Source organism: Narcine bancroftii, chromosome 1, assembly GCF_036971445.1.
Source record: "Narcine bancroftii isolate sNarBan1 chromosome 1, sNarBan1.hap1, whole genome shotgun sequence".
Taxonomy (NCBI): Eukaryota; Metazoa; Chordata; class Chondrichthyes; order Torpediniformes; family Narcinidae; genus Narcine; species Narcine bancroftii.
In genome coordinates, this window is record NC_091469.1 from 454,495,136 (window position 1) to 454,514,608 (window position 19,473).

At 40.5% G+C, this 19,473-nt stretch overlaps 1 protein-coding gene across 4 annotated transcripts in view; it reads right to left on the reverse strand.

Annotated features, from left to right (window-relative positions):
- armc3 (armadillo repeat containing 3) overlaps nucleotides 1-19,473 on the reverse strand; it is a 117,695-nt gene that overhangs the window by 84,418 nt on the left and 13,804 nt on the right. For 3 of the 4 annotated variants that reach the window (XM_069914612.1, XM_069914610.1, XM_069914613.1), the window contains exons 3-6: nucleotides 12,663-12,783; nucleotides 8,045-8,170; nucleotides 4,480-4,548; nucleotides 2,239-2,414 (exon numbers count right to left, since the gene is read on the reverse strand). In XM_069914612.1, the coding sequence (XP_069770713.1) occupies nucleotides 2,239-2,414; nucleotides 4,480-4,548; nucleotides 8,045-8,170; nucleotides 12,663-12,783 (492 nt within the window). The remainder of the gene's footprint in view (nucleotides 1-2,238; nucleotides 2,415-4,479; nucleotides 4,549-8,044; nucleotides 8,171-12,662; nucleotides 12,784-19,473) is intronic. The other variant, XM_069914611.1, reaches the window with a different exon arrangement.

Here is a 19,473-nt window from a genome sequence, read left to right on the forward strand (position 1 = left end):
GACTCTGATTTTCCAACGAATCAATCTTCAATAAGTCTCTTTTTTAATTACCCAAACTACAAAAGATCCTTCCACTTTGTCTATTTTTTCTCTATTACGCTCTACTTGACTTTGACACTCAGAAAAATCTTTCTCAATTTTCTTAAAATTTTCTTCAACAGTATCAACAGATTTTATACATCTATTAATGTCACTTTTGACAACATTCATATCTCACTTCATATTTAACATTTCTTCACATAAAGTATGCATCTTCATTTTCACCTCCATAAATCCTTGATTCATTTGATCTGATATTTGTTTTGACATATTACCCATCTGATAGGCAAACCCGTCCAGAACTGTAAATACTGGATACATTCCAGGTTCCGGTTCCACTTTTTGAGGTTTATCTTCATAGGTTGCTGGCTCCCCCTGCTGGACGTACTCTGCAAAGGTAAGTAATTCCTCTTTTGTCGGTGTGGATGCCTTGGCAGTGCGGCTGCGGATCTGGACCCCTGACACCGGCACCCCGACCTCTTCGGGGTGCCAGCGTTCAGGCTCCCCCGCTGCCCACTCCTTATCAAGGAGCCCCCGGACCCGCGATGCTCCACGCAGGCCGGGCAAAGCCACGGGGTGCGTTGGAACGACTTCCGACACTAATCTGCACGTCCCCAGGCTGCCTGGCAAGATCGCGGGGCAGCGGGTCTCCCTGTCGACCATGTTGTCCACATGCATGGCTTCACGTGCACGGAGATCGTGCACCAAGGTGCCGGCGCCATATTGCGGGAGCAAGATCGGCGCCGGTGTCGAAATCTGTGGGGCTGGGGTCCTCTGGGCCTTAGGAATCGCTGAAATCGACTCTGAGGATTCCACTGTAAAGGTAGGCCTCGATTCTTCCGTACTTTTAAATAGGTATTTCTTTTGAAGTTGAGCCTTAAATTTTTTTTACATTTGTTGCCATAGTAATTTACTATTGTTTAAAAAAATTAAAATATTATTTTTAACTTATTTTAAACAACTTAAAGTTGTTCCAGCTGGGAGAAGGTGGAATACACGTCTTGCCTTTAAGCCATCTTGCCACGCCCCCGTTTATATTTTTAAGATATTATTTTGAAATATGATATTTTAATATGTGCTACTTAATTTCAGTGCTTAATTTATGTAACACATTTGAGATGCTGGATGTAGGAAATGTCAGAAAAATGGTGGAAACACTCAATAGGCCAGGCAGCATCAAAGGGAAGAGAAACAGATCCAGTGTTTCTACTGGTGGACTCTTCATCAGGAGAAGGAAAGAGAGAAAGTTACAAAGATGACGGTGAGACAGATAAGACAAAAGGAATATCTCTGAAAGGGTGATTTCAGAGATACTGGGGAGAAAAGCTGTGTCAATAAGAAAGTAATACTATGAAGAAAAGGAATGTAAAAATGTCATGAAAAACAGATCTGGGCTTCTTGCTAATGAATAACTGAGCCAATCCCACAGCTGGATGACTTACAACCGAAAGGGCTGGAACACAAGTTACCTGAAGCTGAAAAATTCCACACGAAGTGCAGAAGGATGTCATGTGCTCAGCCAGGAGAAAGGGAGCTTTCATTATAGAATCCCTCCAGGAAATAAAGGGAGCTTTCATTATAGAATCCCTCCAGGAAATACTGTTGTCATGTTGTTCCTACTAATTAGAGATGCCCTCACCCTTCCTCTTCTGCAATCCCCTCACTTTTGTCAGAAACCGGCATATTCTGGAGGAATTTACTGATGGACAGGCCAGAGAGGGAGTGGGCTGAGAAATGAAGTGACAATCAATGGGAACTTCAGGGTCCCCCCTGCTGACTGATGCCCAGCAAAACAGTCCCTTGCAGAGAGGAGACCGCAGAGTGAACATTAAAAACAGTGCACTCAAATTATCATTTTCAACAAAAGCAAACCTAATCAAGTATCTTTTCAAACCAACAGCATCATCTTTAGAATGAATGCTCTGGGGCCCTTGAGGAACAGAAAACTTAACTTTGCCAGCACATGAACAGTTAGACAAGAATAGATCAAGGCTGAATGTTCTATCATGGTGAGTCACCCACTTCCTGAATCCACAGATCTTTTCAACCTTTCCAAGGCAGAAGACAATTAGAACAAAAATGTTTATGACAATTGCATTTTCAAAATAGCTTGATATGTTGACTATCGTGGTAAATCTTTAACATTGCATTAAGTATCAGAATATATTGCATTTAGAAATAGGAAAACAGAGATACTACCTTGATTAAATTTGAAATACATTCAATAGAGTTCTTCTGAACATCTGGATCAGGGCTTGAAAGAAGACGAATGAGTGGTTCCAACCCACCTTTCTCGTAAATTTCTAGTTTGCTGGTGAAATCGATAGACATGGAAGCTAAGCACAATGTTGCAAGCTCCTGAACAACAACTTCTTCTGTGATAAAGAAAAAAAATATCAATTTCTTTCTCTCTTTCCTCCTTTGTCTGCCATAGTTCAAAATGTTAGTTTGCGACAGATGAATAAAGTACAGATCTCACTGACATATGATGGCCTCTGCAGTAAAAATGTCCTTCTGATTGAGTTCAAGATTTTAAAATGATGATTTGCTTTTAGGTCACCTTTTCACAAAACAGTGACTGTGAAAGGGATTAACTCGAACAGCAAATCATCACTCCAATGATCCGTGCACATTAACCTGTAGATATCGGCAAGGGTATTGTGACAAGTTTTGATAGTTGTACTCCAAATTACATCAGTGTTGATGAGAGATAAGTTTCCATAATGGAGCCAAGCATCAGCTGTTAGTATTTCAGCATCCAGTATAGATATTTAAGAGAAAATGCAAAAATATGAGAAGCTGGGTTTTAAGAACAAGTTATCAGAGTTACCAGGCAGGAAAGTAAAATAAAATGCAGAAATTTAAATACATCTACATATTCAGCTATTAATTTGAAATTGAAGGAATTTAGGGACGGAGCCAATATAAGTCAGCTAGGGTAGGAATCTGGATGGATGTTTTTGTTTGGGAGATGCCATAGCATAGCATGAGTGGATTGATTGATAATCCAAGGGAGAGAAGAAAGTATTAGGATGATTAACATCACAATTTAGCACAACAGGACTGTTAGATCTATTTTATGCAATCTTGCCCCTGAAAAAGCCAAGTTTTAATTTTGTTCTGATTACTTTTTAACTTGTTCTTTCAAAAATGAAGTTGTCAAAATGAAATTAAGCATTCCCAATAATTGCTAGTTTCTCATTATCTAAACAAAAATACAAAGATTTATGTTTCAGTTCCAAAATAAATAATTTATGGAGGCTTAAATAATCAAATTGACCATTGGATGAAAAAAACATTGGAAATGATATTTGAGTTCTATGACATAAAAAAACAGAAGTGGGCAATGCTGTCGAAATAAATGCAGCAGTATTTGACAATGCCCAAGTTGAACAAGTTAACATTGTAAAAGATCTAGTGCTCAAAATTCAGTGGTGAGAGCGCAGATTTTTTTTTTAAGCAGACACACAAAAGCATGAATTCTGTCCATCTCATGAATAACTGAAAAAAAGACTCATCTGATACAGAGAAATATGGAAATTTTTCAGAAAAATCAGACTCATTCAATTCATCTGGTAGAAATTTAAAAAAAAACAGAACCACTGATTAATCAAATAATCAACTCTGTGCTCTACAAATCTTTGACTCTAGCACATGAATTAATTAACACAAATGGCACAAACTTCCAAAATTCTTATTCCCATTTTTGATGAAATATTTAATTTATTTAAAATCCTGGATGTGAAGGAATCGGTCTAAATATAAATGGTGAAAATTATTGAAGTTTTGCCTTATTTCTTCCTCTAATGCATGCTTGGTGGGCACAAGAAATACTGAGCAAATGTTTAAGGGCACGCACATCATGAATGCTATTTAATAATACTGCAAGGAAATTATGATGGGTTAACCACTTTGTCACAGATGGAAAAGTATGACAAATATATGAGAGCTATTTAAAAGTATAATGAATAGTGGACAAAGGAGATGGAATAAATGGAGTGGTTTTGGATCTGATAAAGATTTTTGACTGGTGCCACATGAAAGGTCAATTCACACATTAGTATGAATAAGGAATGACTAACCAATGAAAGAGAATTACTAGATGGATTAATTTCAGGTTTGCTAGTATAGTATGGCGCACATCTGTAAGAGAGAGGTTAATAATAGAGATCTGAAAACAAGTTTAACCAAACATCAAATGGCATCTCTTGTTTTTTTTTCATTGAAAATGTACAGTACTAATTAATGAGAAGATCAGCCACAAAATGATGTAGAGGATGCCAGTGCATGTTATGCTGGTAAACCAATAGGTTATTTAAAATAAGTAACACTTGCATTGAATTCATTCTCTCTTTGGAAAATGTTTGTCATTGATTTGTTAGCCTTAAAAGAGTAGGTTGTTGATACATTAATAGTAGTAAAAACAGAACATAGAATTACCATCTGGAGCTAGACATGCAATTATTGATGGTAGAACATCCAGATGCTTCATTGATTTTCGAACTTGACCTGAAAAATAATGAAACCATCATCATGGAGAAAAATGGATGAACAAGACAAGAATATTGAAATAGAAGCAGGAATTTGCTATTGCACCCTTGTGTCCTTCATTATTCATTAAAATGGTGATAGACTTCCCACCTCAAACCACTAACTCTTTGTACCCTCATTTTTTTAATTGCTAAAGACCCATCAATCTCTGCATTGATTATTTTCAGGGACTGAGCCTTCACTGTCTCCTTAAGTTAAGAATTTTGATATTTGCTACTTATAAACTCTATTTTATTTTGCGACTGTGACTTTGGTTGTAGATTTTCCACTCAGAACTTTACAGATACTCCATCAGGCCCCTTAAGAATTTTGTACATTTAGTTATGATTATATCTTATTCTTCCATACTACACAGGACCAGTCTGCTAAATCTCTCCTCAAGTTTAGGCTGCCACCCGATAAATAAAGCAAGTGAACCTTTACTCTATTACAAGTATTTTGGCAGACCAGACAGATACATAATTTCCAGATGGTAGTCACAGCAGGGTACGATATAATTGAACAATACTCATCCATTTTTGTACGCAAATCCTATTGCAACTAAACTGACATACCATTTGCCTTTCCAATTGTTTTCTGAACCTGTATGTTAACTAACGGTGATTCATGTACAAAAAAAGCAGGTCTCTTGAACCCAAACATTGAAAACTTAGTGGAGATAAACAAAATCTGCAGACTTTGTGATTGTAAGTTTAATACACAAAAGTGCTGAAGAAAGTTATGACATCATGCAGTGTCAATAGGAAGCAAATATAAAACCAACATTTCGGGCCCGAGTCCTTCATCAAGGTATCTTGTCGAAGGGCTCACGCATGACACATTGGTTATATATCTTTGCTTCCTACAGATGCTGCGTAACCTACAAGTTTCTCCAGTACTGCATTGAGGTGCAGTTACTGATAACACTGGTCAACAACGATTTTGATTTTGTATTTGAAGCAATGGATTTTAGGCTGCCGATCATGAAAATCACCTTAAAATAGACTCATCATACTTCATTTTCTAGCTATATGTGTGATTTCAGTTGAAGCAGCTCAAGGAAAATAAAGTCAGTTAAGTGTTAAACCCACATAAAGTTTTTGTTCTTGAAAGAACAAGCGTAACATGGTATCAGAAGTGTCTGGGTGAGTAAGAGAAGAAAATATTTCATAAGCATAACGATTTCCTGTCAAATTTTTAACCTGCTTCAAGCAGACAAACCCATGAAGTGCAACATGTCATTGAAAATACATTTTCCACCTTCGCACTTGGACGCCTTCCCTGCTGATCTTGGCGCAGTCAGTGACGAACACGATGAAAGGTTTCACCAGGACATTGCGTCCATGGAAAAGCGGGATCAGGGCAACTGGAATCTATCAATACTGACTAATATGCCATTGTTCTTAGCCTGGTTACATTGGCTATTTCTATGTCCAAAACTCGTTACCACATCCTTCCCACCTTTACTTGTCCACTCATTCACTCTTTTACAGTGCCCTCCAAGTTTGAAACAAATACACTTTTTTTTTATTTGCCCCTGTGATCCAGTTTCAAATTTGTAATCAAACAATTCACATGTTATTAAAGTGCACATTCCAGATGTTATTTGTATACATTTTGGTTTGACCATGTAGAAATTACAGCTTGTATTATACAGAGTTTCAGGGCACCATCATATTTGGGACATAGGAATGGTATGTATATTAAAGTAGTCATGTTTAGTTTTTTTTTTGCATATCCCTTGTATGCAATGACTATTTGAAGCCCATGATTCATAAACATCATTAGGTGCTGACCATCTTCTCTGGTGATGCTCTGCCAGGCCTCTTCTGTAGCCATCTTCAGCTCCTGTTTATTTTGTGAGCTGTTCCCTAAAAGTTTTCTCTTCAGCAATACGGAAGGGATGCTCATTTGGATTTAGATCAGGTGACTGACTTGGTCATTCAAGAATTTTCTAGTTTTTAAGCTTTGAAAAGTCCTTCAGTGTTATGTTTAGAATTATTGTCTTGTTATTAGATGAAGTACTGTCCAATGAGTTTGGAGGCATTTGCTCGAATTTGAGCAGATGTTTCTACACATCTCAGAATTCATTTTGCTCCTGCCATCAGCAGTTTCATCATCAATGAAGATAAGTGCGTGAATATCTGTGGCAGATGTACACGCCTAGACCATAACACCCCCACCATTATGTTTCATAGATGAGGTGGTATGCTTGGATCTTGGGCAGTTCCTTTATGCTCTACACTTTGCTCTTGCCATCATACTCATACAGGTTATTCTTGGTTTCGTCTGCCCACAAGATTATTTTCCAGAATTTTGCGGACTCTTTTGTAAATTGTAATATGGCCATCCTGTTTATATGGCTAACTAATTAGTGGTTTACATCTTGCAGTGTAGCCTGAATTTCTGTTCGTGAAATCTTCTGTGGATAGTAGGCAGTAGCCCCTTTCACACTTGCATCCCACTAAATAGGCCAATCAGTGTCCTGGGAAAGGAATGGGGGTTTGGGTTTTCACACTTGACCACTCCTAACTGGGACATTGAATTCTTCCACACTTGCAAGGAGCCATCCCTGGGATTAGGACTGTTCTACCTTCTACCGGTGATGTCATGACGCATCGCGTGATGGTGGACCTGTCCTAAATCCTGATCTTATATTTTAACAAAATTAATCTTGCCTAATTATATCATTAAGCTTTATGAACCGAACAGTATGAGCCCTTCAGTCTGTTGTTGTGCTGACCTAGATAAACCTTTATAAGGGACCATGGGAAAGTGTGAGCAATAAATAGCAAGAGCAGGCAATTTTTGAACAGGGTGGGAAAGTTGGTAGCACTTTAGCACACAATTTATACAGCGAGGGAAAGTTCAGAAGGCAAATATCCCCAGCATTATGGTTCCCCAAAATGAGGGGACTATGTTTAAAAAGTGTTGTAATTTCTACATGGTCAAACAAAATGTAAACAAATAACCTTGAATAAAATTTGGAATGTGTACTTTAATCACGTGAATTATTTGATTACAAATTTTAAACTGTAGAACACAGGGGCAAATAAAGGAAAAAAAATTGTCAAGTACTTCTTATAGTTTGCCAATGTCACAACTTGCATTGTCAAGTTACATTGCCCAATTCTTGTGATATTTCTTGGTCCAGTTCTCATTTTTATGGAATTGCCTCTTCTTTTCATCACTTCATGTTTTGGTCTCATTAATTTATGTCTTTAAACTAATATATTTTAAACTAATATTCCTATCAATGCCTTGATATTCTTTTGATACCAAATTCTCCTCAACCTGAAATCAATCTACAATCAAAAAATTTGGCTTTCATCAATTAAATACAACTTGCAGTTAATGACATGAGGGACATTATCAACTCTATTTTATAAAATCTATTTTTACTTCTCCTTTATCCTTTATAGTCCTGGGCATTGGTTTTTAGTTCCTTTTTCTAGAAAAAGATTTGTGTACTTACTGTGAGTAGCCATCACTCCAAATGCCAATGTAGCATACTTGTGGATTTGTTTATCTTCATGAGGTACTAATTTAGCCAATCGTGGAAGAGCTCCAAGCGTGAGAAGGTTCATCTTGTTTTCATCTCCTAGGACAAAAAACATCTTCAACCATAAAAGTTATTCACTAATCTCTCTCAATTATGAACAATTTAATTCTATTAAATTAAATTTAGTCTAATGCCTTGAAACAACTGAATGAGACCCACCAACTCTATGTGATATTTGCATTCTCAGAAACATATCATCCCAGGATCTTACTAACAGCAATTCCCTTAATAGCTACAGTACCTGCAAACATCAGCAGATATCATGGATGAGATACAAAATGCCCCACTCAAGACAATGAAAGCCATGAAAGATATAAAGTCCCATCCCAGCTTGGCTATCTGTCAAACCTGATATTTTTTAAACAGCTCTGATTTTCGGAAGCATTCAAAAACTATTCAAAATGAAAGAAACAAATCAAAAATTGGTCATTAAAAATAACAACTAAGAACACTTCAAGACACTTTTAAACAAATACTAAACTATTCCTAAAAATATTAATTATTTAAACATCAGATATGGTTGGTGCTTTCAAATCCTTTTTTTTTTAAAAAAAAGGCTTTTTCAGCAATATATTGCATCTGCCATGCTCTTGTCCACTCACTCAGCCTCTCCGTATCCTCCTCCCGAATCACAATCCTAGTAAGTATAAAACTCTCAACAAATACTGAACAATTATTTTTTGGTCACTTCAGCCAATCATGAAAAGCAGGGACTAAATACTGATCTTTCCAGTATCCTGGTGGTCATAATCTACTAATATGAGAATGCTCATTTTATTTCAACTTTTTTTGCCCTCTGTTTGATAACTAATTTTCAGAATGTTACTTTCAATTCACAATAAATGTCATTGTATTACTTCCAAGTCCAAGCGCTCCAGCCATGTTTACCAATTCCACTTCATAAACTTTTGCATGTAAAATATCTACAGTAATGAACTTGAATTTGGTTAGACAAAACCCAAAATCAATGTGACCCTCCTTCACACCCTATGTATTTGTAATATTATGCATCTACAACTGAAGAAATGTGAAATGATCCTTTTTCTCTTTGAATTATGAGTCAGTAATCCAATTAGATTTAGAATTTGGGGTAGACCAGACACTGATTAGGGGATCATTTCATCGAACACCTTCACTCCATCTGCCTCAAGAACCAGAATCTTCTTCTGGCTTGCCATCTTAACTCCACTTCCCATTCTGACATGTCTGTGCAAGACCTACTTTATTGCCAAGTTGAGGTCACATGCCATTTATAAGAATAACACCTTATATTCTGTTTTCACAATCTCCAACCAGACAGTATCAAGATCAAATTTTTCTATTTCCAGTGAAGTTCCCCTTTGTTTTCTCAAACTCCACTCCACTTTCCCTGATCTCTGTCCCCCTTCCTTCTTTTTCACCTCACCCTCTTTATCTGCACATCATCAACATCTTTCTTCTTCTAGCTCCCTACTTCCTTCCCCTCTTTCTATAATCTATTGTCCTCTCCTATCAGAGTGCCTTTCTTAGCACTTAACTTTCTCCTATCACCTCCTAGGAACATAGGACATAGGAAGTAGGAAAATGGCCCATCGAGCCTGCTCCGCCATTCAATACGATCATGGCTGATCTAATTTATGACCTAACTCCACCTACCTGCCTTCTCCCCATATCCCCTAATTCCTCTATCATGTAAAAATTTATCTAACCAAATTTTAAATATGTTTAATGAGGCAGCCTCAACCACTTCCCGGGTTAGAGAATTCCAAACATTCACTACTCTCTGGGAAAAACTATTTTTCCTCATCTCTGTCCTAAATCTACTCCCCCAAATCTTGAGACTGTGTCCTCTCATTTTAGTTTCCCCGTCCAGCTCAAAAAACGTTCCTACATCTATCCTATCCATACCCTTCATAATCCTATATACTTCTATAAGATCTCCTCTCATTCTTCTGAACTCGAGCGAATACCGTAATCTTTCATCATAAGTCAACCCCTTCATCCCAGGGATCAACCTAGTAAACCTCCTCTGGACCGTCTCCAAAGCCAGTATATCCTTCCTCAAATATGGAGACCAGAACTGGACACAGTATTCCAGGTGCGGTCTCACCAGTACCTTATACAGTTGCAACATTACCTCCCTACTCCTGAATTCAATTCCTCTAGCGATGAAGGCCAACATTCCATTTGCCTTCTTAATAACCTGCTGCACCTGCAACCTAACTTTTTGCGATTCATGCACAAGCACTCCCAAGTCCCTCTGCACAACAGCATGCTGTAGTTTTTCACCCTTTAAATAATATTTAGCTCTTTATTTTTCTTGCCAAAGTGGATAACCTCACACTTACTAACATTATACTCCATCTGCCAGACCTTTGCCCACTCATCCAGCTTAACTATATCCCTCTCCACATCCTCATTACAATTTGCTCTTCCACTCAATTTGGTGTCATCCGCAAACTTGGCTACACCACATTTTGTCCGCTCCTCCAAGTCATCAATGTAAATGATGAACAGTTGTGGGCCTAACACTGACCCCTGTGGCACCCCACTTACCACTCTCTGCCAACCTGAAAAACTCCCATTTATCCCGACTCTCTGCCTCCTGTCAGACAACCAATTTTCAATCCAGGCCAATATACCTCCCCGGACTCCACTTTCCTGTAACTTACTGATAAGTCTCTTGTGCGGCACCTTATCAAACGCTTTCTGGAAATCCAAATATACAACATCAACCTGTTCCCCTCTATCCACCGCACCCATTATATCCTCAAAGAATCCTAACAAGTTTGTCAAACAAGATCTTCCCTTTCTAAAACCATGCTGCGTCTGCCTGATTGAACCCTTACGTTCCAAAGGTTTCTCTATTTCATCTTTAATGACGGCTTCAAGCATTTTTCCAACTACAGACATCAAGCTAATTGGCCGATAATTTCCAGTCTTCTGCCTACATCCCCTCTTAAAAAGTGGCGTGACATTTGCTGTCTTCGAGTCTGCCGGGACCTGCCCAGAATCCAAGGAATTTTGGTATATGACCACCAATGCATCAACTATAACTTCTGCCATTTCCTTCAGAACCCTTGGATGCATATCATCAGGACCAGATGATTTGTCTGGCTTTAGTCCCATTAGTTTCTCCATCACTACTTCCCTTGTAACAACTATTTTATCAAGGCCCTCCCCAACATTCGCATTCTTAACTCCGCACTTGGGCATGCTGGACGTGTCTTCCACCGTGAAGACTGACTCAAAATATTTGTTTAATGCCTCGGCCATTTCCTCATTTTTTGCTACCAGTTTTCCTTTCTCATCCTCCAAGGGTCCTATGTTAACTCTGGCCACCCTCTTCCGTTTTATACATTTATAAAATTTTTTGCTTTCTGTTTTTATATTTTGTGCCAATTTACTTTCATAATCCTTTTTCTCATTTCTTATTACCCGCTTTGTTACCCCTTGTTGTCTCTTAAAGTTTTCCCAATTTTCCAGTTTCCCACTGCTCTTTGCAGCTTTGTACACCTGTGCCTTCAATTTTATACTCTCCTTTATTTCCTTTGTTAACCACCGTTGATTTTTCCCTCCCTTGCTGCCCTTTTTTCTGAACAGAATATATTTTTGTTGAACATTACAAAATATTTCTTTGAAAATCTTCCACCGTTCCTCAACTGTTTCATCAATTAGCCTGTGCTCCCAGTCCACTCTGCCCTATTCCTCCCTCATCCTATGGTAGTCACCCCTGTTTAAGCATAATATATTAGTTTTAGATCTAACTATTTCCCCTTCCATCTGAATGAGAAATTCAATCATACTATTTCCCAGATGGTCTCTGACTATTACATCATTTACTCTACCTAGGTTCTTACTCTCCTCCACCCCCATTTGCTTCCCTCTCCTGCCTGTCACTTCCCAGCATGTGCTCCTCCCATCTTTTTTTGGGCTTCTGCCACTCTTTCCTGCAAGTTCTGATGAAGGGTTTTGGCCCAAAATGTTGAGTGTCTATTGCCTTCCATGGGTGCTGCATGACCTGCTGAGTTCCTCTAGCATTTTGTATGTTGTTCCAGTTTTCCAGTATACAGTCTTTCATGTTTGCCTCTAACTAGATTTATTTTCAAAACTCTATGTTGTAACTACTCGGTAATATTTGTTTCTCAAACAAAAATGCAATAGCAACTGCTGGTCTTGCATTTTCATTCAGTTTCATTTCTAGTTCTCACATAATTTCGCATGCATATTATTTAAAAGCAAAACAATGCAAATGCAAGAAATCTAAAATAAAACATAAAATGCTGGAAGTATTAAACAGGTAAGGCATCTTCTGGAGAGAAAGAAACAAAATTCAGATTTCAGATTGAGTACCTTTCATCACTGATTTCAAATTACATTTTTACTTAAAACACAAGACTAGCAAGTAGAAATTGCATGCATTTTCCTTTAAAAAGTAAAATACCCTAACTAAAGTTTCATTCAATGAAATCAATACAAAGCTGATATGATAAACAATTTATTTGAATAGTAAGAAGGTGAATGATATAACTATCTGTGAAAATAAACTCACCTTTTTCAGCAAATTTGTATAAAGCTTCACAGGCTTTCAGCAAAATTTCATCCTCTGGTGAATCCAGCATAAGTACCATTGTCTGTACATTTTTGCTCTCAATAATAAGTGGATTAAACTGCTAAAGAAAAGAAAATATTATTTTGTATGTTTAAATCCTTTTCATTTAAAGCAAATACACATTTTAGTGCAATATTATCCATCAATCAATGCCAATAATAATACAACGGACATTGAAAGTATATATTTGAGAAAATGCTGATTTGGCTGTTGTATATACTAAAAATATTTTAGAAAATATAACTTGTTAATTCAATAAATATTTGTGTCTCGAATGGAATTCATGAGGAAATGTTACAGCTCAAAATCAATTGTGATTATAGGATTATACTTGCTTGTTTACAATTTTGATGCTAATTTTCAAATACAAATCAAAATTCAATTTAAAAAAAACTATAAATGTTTAGATTATACATTAAACCAAATCAGAGAATGACATGTTTTGTTTTCTACACCAGAATTCAAAATGTAGATGGATTTAAAACTAGGCATTTAACATTTTAAAAAATTCTAATATAAATTTAGATGTTTAAAATCTAAAAAAAGTATTGAACTTGGAAACATTTATACTGTGGCGGCTCACCACTTGGCAGGCGAACCGGCCCCGCTTATAAGCCACACGGCGGGGCAGCCGGCCAAAATGGTGCCCATCGAGGGTGTTCCCTTCCTCCCAGCACGGGGCTCAAAAGCCCGCGTTGGGGGAACCACGTGACGCCTGGGTGACGTCAGCACCCTCCGATGCGGTTCTCAGCCAGGTCCAGGCTGGGAGTATAAGTACAGCCCAGCAGCCTGCAATAAACTAGTCTGCTCACTGAGCTCAACCCGTCTGGTTGTGTGTGTGTTATTGCAGGAGCAGAGTAGCTGCCGCTACAATTGGTGACCCCAACTGGTTCAAACGTCTTTGAACCCATCATGAGCGAGCCTGGGATCAGCGCTATAGCCGTGGAACTGCCTGAATTCTGGGTTCAGGAGCCGGAGACCTAGTTCAGCCACGCGGAGGCTCAGTTTCACCTCCGCCAGATTTCGTCCGACATGACCAAATTCTACCATGTGGTCGTTGCCCTGGAGCAGGCCTCCACCAGACATGCGCTGCACCTCGTTCAACACCCACCCGCCGAAGACAAATACGAGACCATCAAGCGAGTGCTTACCGGATCCCTCGGAATAGCCAAACACCAGCGTGCCGCTCGGATGCTTCACCTTGATGCCCTGGTGAACAGGTCCTCAATGGAGCTGATGGACGAGATGCTCACGCTCATGGGTGAGCACACCAACTGCCCATTCTTCAAGCGCATTTTCCTTGACCATATGCCCGGGGACATCCGGTCACTGCTGGTCCAGGAGAGCTTCACCGACCGGAGGAAGGTCACCCAGAAGTCCCAAGAGCTATGGCTCGCACGATTCCCGGAGAGCTCAGAGGTTCAGCAGGTCACGAGGCACAGGCATGACCATGCCAAGCCTGCCCCTAGCGCTGTGGTAGAGCATCTGGCCCCTGCAGGGCCCCCAAGAGCATAACCAAGGCCACAGCATCCACTTCAGGCCTCTGCTTCTACCACCAGCGCTGGGAAGCCAAGGCTCGGAAGTGTCGTCAGCCTTGCTCGTTCCAGGGAAATGACCAGGCCAGCCACTGTCAATGGCTGAGGCGGCTGGCCAAGGACACAGCCTCCTCTACCTGCGGGACTCAGTCAGCAGCCGACGGTTCCTCAATGACACTGGAGCCCAGATCAGCATCATCCTGGCCATGGCCGTCGAGTCCAGGAACCAACCTCGTGGACCTCCCCTCCACGGAGCAATCCGGACGTATAGAAACAAGACAGTCCATTCCAAATCGGCCAATGAAATTACGTGGGGAGGTTCACCGTCTCGTCCCTCCTGACTGCCATCCTGGGTGCAGACTTCCTCCTCGCACACAGGCTTCTGGTGGACATTCGAGGTAGGCGCTTGGTGGATGCCCGTACCTTCCAGGCCATTCGCCTCGACACCTCCCTTCTCAGAGCAACGGCAGATGGCCATGATTAGCACGCACAGAAATGAGTTCCAGCGAATCCTGGATGAGTTCCCAACACTCCTCAAGCCACAGTTCTCCGCTGCCTCGCAGCGCTTGTAAGGTAAAACATCATGAGATGGGAATGTGTAGGGAGTTACCCTGTACAGGGCAGTAACAAGAAGGGGAGGTGTCCTTGTACTCCTGTTAGGTAAAACATCATGAGATGGGACCGGAGAAGGAGTCACCCAGTACTAAGGAGTAACAGAATGCATCCTTGTACTTACAAGATAAGAGAGACATTGATGGATTGAGAGGCAGGAAGCTAGCAGGGAAAGGATAGCAACAGTTTTAGTCATTGGACAAGTAATGATATGATGATGTTCTAAGCATGTATCCAAGGGTATAAAAAATCACCATTTTGCTGATAACGGCAGAATGCATTCTCCGACTAACTTTGTTGGTCGCAAGTGTTACAATCCGGTAATAAAGAACAAAGAACCCTGATTTCGACTCAGTCTGGTGTTTGTCTCACTCATTCATGAACAATGCAGACCTAACAATTTGGTGACCCCGACGTGATGGGTGAGTGAACACTGGACGACGGTTTCTGTTTTTTCTGACAATCATCTCAGCCGGCTGATAAAAAGGTCCAGAGAAGCCTGTTTTAACAAAATTCTCTTTTTTTTTAAAATCTTTATGATTGTCAGTAAGAACTGGAGATCGGACAAATTAGACGACCACAATTGAAGGTCGCATGCCAGGATTGTAACACGTAAGTGATTACAGACAAGATAAAAGTCCTTAAGGTGTTTGAATGACATTTATTAAGTGCTTCGCAAGAAACTGCTAGAGTTTAAAAGTCTTTATTGTGTCGTTGCAAAGTCCAATAGAGTGAGAAGGTGGTCTATAAACAATTGAGGACCTGAGTTTTCTGCCCTAAACTGGTTATTAAGAGGAGAAATCTCCCACGTGAAGGTTGGGCTTTGAAAGAAAACAAAGGTTCAGGCTTATTGGCCTCAATTGTATCTGAGAGACTGACTTATAAATGTCCGGTAGGTATGATAATGTCTGTACACTTGAGAAGTTAAGAATTTATTTCCCCAATTCGCCGTGGTGGAATACCACAGCAGACACTAGAGACCTTGAGACAACAAAAAAAAGTACTCAGGGACGCCTGCCTGGTGAACAAGAACGACGACAGAAGGCTGCGACAGCTGTGTCCGGATCAGGTAGGAGATATTAATGAAAAAGTTGACAAACTCCTAAGAGACACCCAGTTTATTCGAAATACTTTTGATAAGTTAAATGAGGGTATTCCCAACATCACCAAGGAGATAAAGTTACGTAAATTCATAGATTGGTACAGGGAAACAGGACAAAAGTATAGCCCAAATATTTGGTTTTCTAGTTGTAATTTAACTTTCAGACCCCTTTGGGAAAACAGAGAGTGGAAAACGAGCAATCAGAGTATACAGGACAGTCTGAAGTCAATTGGAGGACAAGACTTCGAGACTGTTCTTTTAAAAGATATTAGTCATCCAGCTTGCAAGGGGACATTTTTAAAAGCAATTTTCGTTGACATAGATCCCCTAAACAGACAAAAACCTAAATTAAAACAGGCATTAGAAAGCGGTCCCGCAGCTATGGCTGTACAGTTGCCTGCTAAGACTTTTGACCAAGTTATTAAGGAAATTAATCAGGAATTAGAGGAGCGAAATACCAGTAATGCGGCATTGGAAAAACAAAAAAATGCTCCGAAAATGTGTAGACCGCTGGAGGAAGAGGGGTTGGTTACCCGGGGGCACTGAGATGTTCCTGACAGGTGAGAGAAAAAAAAATTTTAAAACGTAGTGTCTTAGATAAGCTGGAAGAAACAAAACACAGAAGGGAAAGGAAAAGTGCCTGTTTCCAGTTTCCAGCCACGAAGTGTCCGGGTTTGCTCTCTCCCTCCCTCCTTTCACCCTCCCCCCTCTCTCTTCTCTCCCCCCCTCTCTCTTCTCTCCCCCCCTCTCTCTTCTCTCCCCCCCTCTCTCTTCTCTCCCCCTCTCTCTCTTCTCCCCCCCCTCCTCTCTCACCCACTCCCCCTCCCAATCCCAATCTGTGGCGGTGCTGCCCTGAAATCCCCAGGTTGGGCAGGGCAGAGAAATACAATTTGGTTTTAATTTTGTGCCCACAATTCCAGCTCCGCATCAAATGGGATCCTGTTTTATCCTCTCTCCCTCCCTCTTTCCCGCACCCCCACCATTGCGGGATCAGGGCAGACATTGTGGGCTGACGTGTAGCTCACTCGAGGTGGGAGGGAAGGAAGGAGTGATAGTTCCCAGTGGTGGGAGACCCAATCTGATCCAGACCAGTGATCACAGGATGAGAACCTTTTAAAACCTTTGAAACGAAAGTGTTAATCTGAAGACTTTTCTCCCAGTGGGGCCAGTGCAAGGCATTTTCTCTCTCTATCTCTTGTGCTCTGTGTATCTGCCTCTCTATCTCTTTCTCTCGCTATGCTCTCTCTCTCTCTCTCTCTCTCTCTCTCTCTCTCTCTCTGACACCCCAGATGGGACACTGGAGTCACGTCCCTTATATCCAGATATTGAGACACTGGGGTGTGACAAGAACCACGGGAATAGGGACACATCAGACGAGGTACAGACCCCTTTAATAAAAATAGAAGGGGGAGTAATAGATGTGGAGACCCCTCTGGAGTCCAAGAAAATAGAAAAGGAGTTAGAGATACAGAAATGGAACATGAAAAAGGTTCAGGATAACATTAAAAAATTAAACAGAGATATTAATGTGCTGGGGCAGATCAGTGAGGATCAAAAAGAATTAATGGTAGGTGTATTGAAGGAAGTGGAAAAGATAACTACAACACTGTCAGGAGAAATTAAAGCTGAAGGAATGGTAATAGGAGTAAAGGACGAAAAGTGTAGTACAGAAGAGGAAACGAGATACGATCCACCATGGGAGGAAAGTAGAAGGAAAAGACTCGGGAGGGAGAAAAATAGACATGCCTACCTGGACATAGTTAGGACAAAAGAGAAAGATGTGAAACAACTAAACTATGGCCGAAAAGATTATCTTAGAGATGAACGTGACCAATATACCTTTGACCCTGAGACATTGGAAGCTGATAGGGACAGTGACAGTGACGAAGAAGAGTCAGAACAAGGTGGGATAAATAAATGCATGCCAAGAGTAAAGAAGGAGCAGAAATCCCCAAAATTGAGATATCAATGCCCATTACTGATCACGGGACGGGGAACTCAAAAATATGTACCCTGGTCACGAATGGACTTAGAGAGTTTAATGAAAAAACTACCTCCGTTGAGTAATGGGGCTAGTCCATGGATTTCTTGTTTTGAGCGAGAAACCTGCCAAGAACAATTAGCACTCACAGATGTCAGAACTATCATGATAAAATTAAAGGCAGAAGGGGCCCTGAAGCAAATAGAGAAAATTGTAAGAAGCAGTAAATTGGGGGATGAAATAGAATTTAACCCACTTTGGAATAAATTTTGGGAAGCACTTAGAGAAACATTTCCTACACCCTATAGTTTGGATGCCTTGGTAACCCTTCAACTAAAGGAAGGAGAGACTGCACACGAGTATTTCACTCGAGCATGGGACTTATGGGAAACAGGGACTGGAGAAAGACCCGACCACAGCCCCTTAGGAAGGGCTCACTTTCGTAATGGGATAATAAACGGACTACCTGCTACGGTTCAAGCAAAATTAAGGGACATTGTGGGATTAGAGACAATGTCAGAGGATTTGTGGAAAAGACACCTGACACATGCAATCAAACGACATCGTCAATCAGAGCATGCTAAGTCAGAAAGTGCGTCCCAGAAGGAGGTGGACAAGACAACCGATAAATTGGTGAGAGCCATAGAACATATAGGGGTTAAATTAGCGGCCCAACAGATAGTCCCACAGGTCATGGGGCCAGTGATAAATCCGGGACCCCAAGTAAGAAATGGTTGGGAAAGACAGCTAGGTACAATGTATAGAGGGGAACATGCAGTATGCTGGTACTGCCAAAATCCTGGACACTACCAGCGGAACTGTCCGGAGGCTGGGAGAGCAAGGGGAAAAAGATTACCCTCTATTAGAGGCTATCGGGGAAGAGGAGGAAACTTAAGAGGACAAGCAAGGGGTAGGGGTGGACACATTGATGGGCCCCAGAGAATCGGGGGGTGGCAGAGTGATCAACAAGTCCAGGCACCTCAGTGTAATGACTATATTGAGGAAGGTGCTGAATTTGATTATTGAAGGTGCCCAGGAGAATCAAAAATCACGCCTCCCTGGGAGCCACCAAAAATTTGGGGGACGGTAAATGGAGAAAAAATTGAATTTATGGTTGACACAGGGGCAGCAGTTACGACAGTGATTAAAAAACCCCCAGGGAGCACATTTTCGGGCAAAACATTATCTACAATAGGATTCTCCGGGATAAAGGAAACACAGCCCTATACAGATAACATCGACATGACATTTGGACGACAAAGGGTTAAAACGCCTGTCCTGGTTGTGCCAAGTTGCCCCATTAATTTATTAGCAAGGGACATTCTTACCAAACTAGGAATAACCATACAATGTTCTGAGAAGGGCCTTCGGTTAACATACCCAGGGGATACAATAAGAAGGGGAGGACAGTTTATAGTAATGACCCCATCTAACGCTTCAGAAGTATTTTCTGGAGTCGGCTACTGTATGATGAACCAGGCCCAGGGCTGATTAAACAGTTTTTTGAGTGGAGGGCCAGTA